This window comes from Poecilia latipinna, unplaced genomic scaffold (assembly GCF_001443285.1).
Source record: "Poecilia latipinna isolate Pla-1442-1.1 unplaced genomic scaffold, P_latipinna-1.0 Scaffold161, whole genome shotgun sequence".
In the NCBI taxonomy this organism is placed as follows: Eukaryota; Metazoa; Chordata; class Actinopteri; order Cyprinodontiformes; family Poeciliidae; genus Poecilia; species Poecilia latipinna.
The window spans coordinates 461114-462752 of record NW_015112777.1 but is presented as its reverse complement, the minus strand read 5'-3'; the positions used below and the strand labels follow the sequence as shown (position 1 = coordinate 462752).

Below are 1639 nucleotides of genomic sequence, written 5' to 3'. Positions count from 1 at the left end.
TGGGTCTCAGAAAGGGGGTTTTTTTTAATCTTTGTGAAAAAAATAGAGAAATATGGCCTTATAGCTTAAAAAAAAAAAAAAAATATATATATATATATATATATATATATATATATATATATATATAATGAACATGTTCTCATCAAATTTAAAGAAAATAAATGAGCATTTGAAAAAAAATTACAAACACAATTGTACAAAATGTTTAGTAAATCTTCAGTGAGGTAATGCATTAAAATTACTGAAAAATAATGCTTTCAGTAAGTTGAGCATATTCTCAGCACAGAGGTTCTGTTTCAAAGTAATGAAGAGAACAATGTGCAAAAAAACAACAACAAAATAAAAATAAAAAAAACAGACAGTTTTGCCTGAGTTGCTCACAAAAACCTGACCACCCACTTGGAAGATAGCGGAAGGTGATCAAATATCTCCGTTGACTTGTTTGACAGCAGCAGATGCTTAAGTGTTTGTTGCAAATGTCAAGCAAACAGGGGTGGAAAAATAACTGGATTCTCAGGCTCAGTTCCTTTTAAGAGCCTTAGCTCGACGCTTCCCAAAAGGACAGCATTTGTAGCACACGTCATGCGGTGTCTGGGAGGGAAAGGTTTATCTTCCCTGCTTGCTTCGTCTGCAAAAACCTTGTGGCGAAATAAAACAAACCATTGGGGCTTTGATGTGGTGTTGAGCTGAAGGCAGCCTCCAACCACTGAGCCGCTAAACGGCCCAACCCCGGCACAATGACATTTCCAAATGATGTATGTCCCTAGCAAGCAGGCACACAGAGCGGTTTGGGTGTTTATAAGCCTCTTGCCAACGCAAATATTCCAGTTGCATTTTTTTATTTTTTTTTATTAAATGTTCTACTTTGTCATCTTGTTTGCCCACTTAAAGCCTTTCCATCTGTTCTCTTACAAAGGGCTCTCTTGTGTTTCAGGAGGAGGAGATGCCAGAGGTAGAGATTGACATCGATGACTTGTTGGAGGTCAACAGTGATGATGAGAGAGCCAGCAAACTACAGGTAAATGTAGTGTACTTGTCCTCTTTGGTGTGTGTGTGTGTGTGTGTGTGTATCTACAAGTCTTTAGCAGAGATGATTGGTCACAGAGCGAATGAGGAATCCTTTATAGAGATGTGGTGGTTGATTGGTTTTTATAAGCAGTCTGGATGTTCAGCATAGATGTAACTGTTAATACCATGTGAATATAAAGGCTATTGGTAAAAATAAACATGTTGTAATAAATTAAATACCCATAAATAAAATGTGGATATTATTAGTTTGTTTCAAGTGTTGTTGTGTAAGGTTTTGTGTATTTCATGTGGCAAAGTTTTAAATTTTGCTTAGACAAGAATAGTATAATAAACTACTTCTGTTGACAGACAAAAATGTAAAATAGATACTTGATACACGTTGAATACGTTTTAAAGCAGAATATTTGATGTTTTTGAGGCGATATTGTCTGGTTTATAGAAGATCACTGATAAATCTCCTTGTTAAACCAAAACAGAATCCTTACAGAATGTACATTTTCTCAAACCCCCAGAGTATTTACATGTTGCCAGAGAGTTTGTTTCTGGTAGTTTGTTTCATTAATTACTGACCGTTTTTTTTTTTTTTTTTTTTTTCTGGGTTTTGCATTAT

The 1639-nt window shown here is 35.2% G+C and overlaps 1 protein-coding gene across 1 annotated transcript in view; it reads left to right on the top strand.

Annotated features, from left to right (window-relative positions):
* The window catches only part of ppp1r14c (protein phosphatase 1, regulatory (inhibitor) subunit 14C), a 21992-nt gene that overhangs the window by 14653 nt on the left and 5700 nt on the right, over positions 1-1639 (top strand). The window contains exon 2 of the mRNA XM_015029765.1: positions 935-1018. Coding sequence (XP_014885251.1) covers positions 935-1018 — 84 coding nt within the window. The remainder of the gene's footprint in view (positions 1-934; positions 1019-1639) is intronic.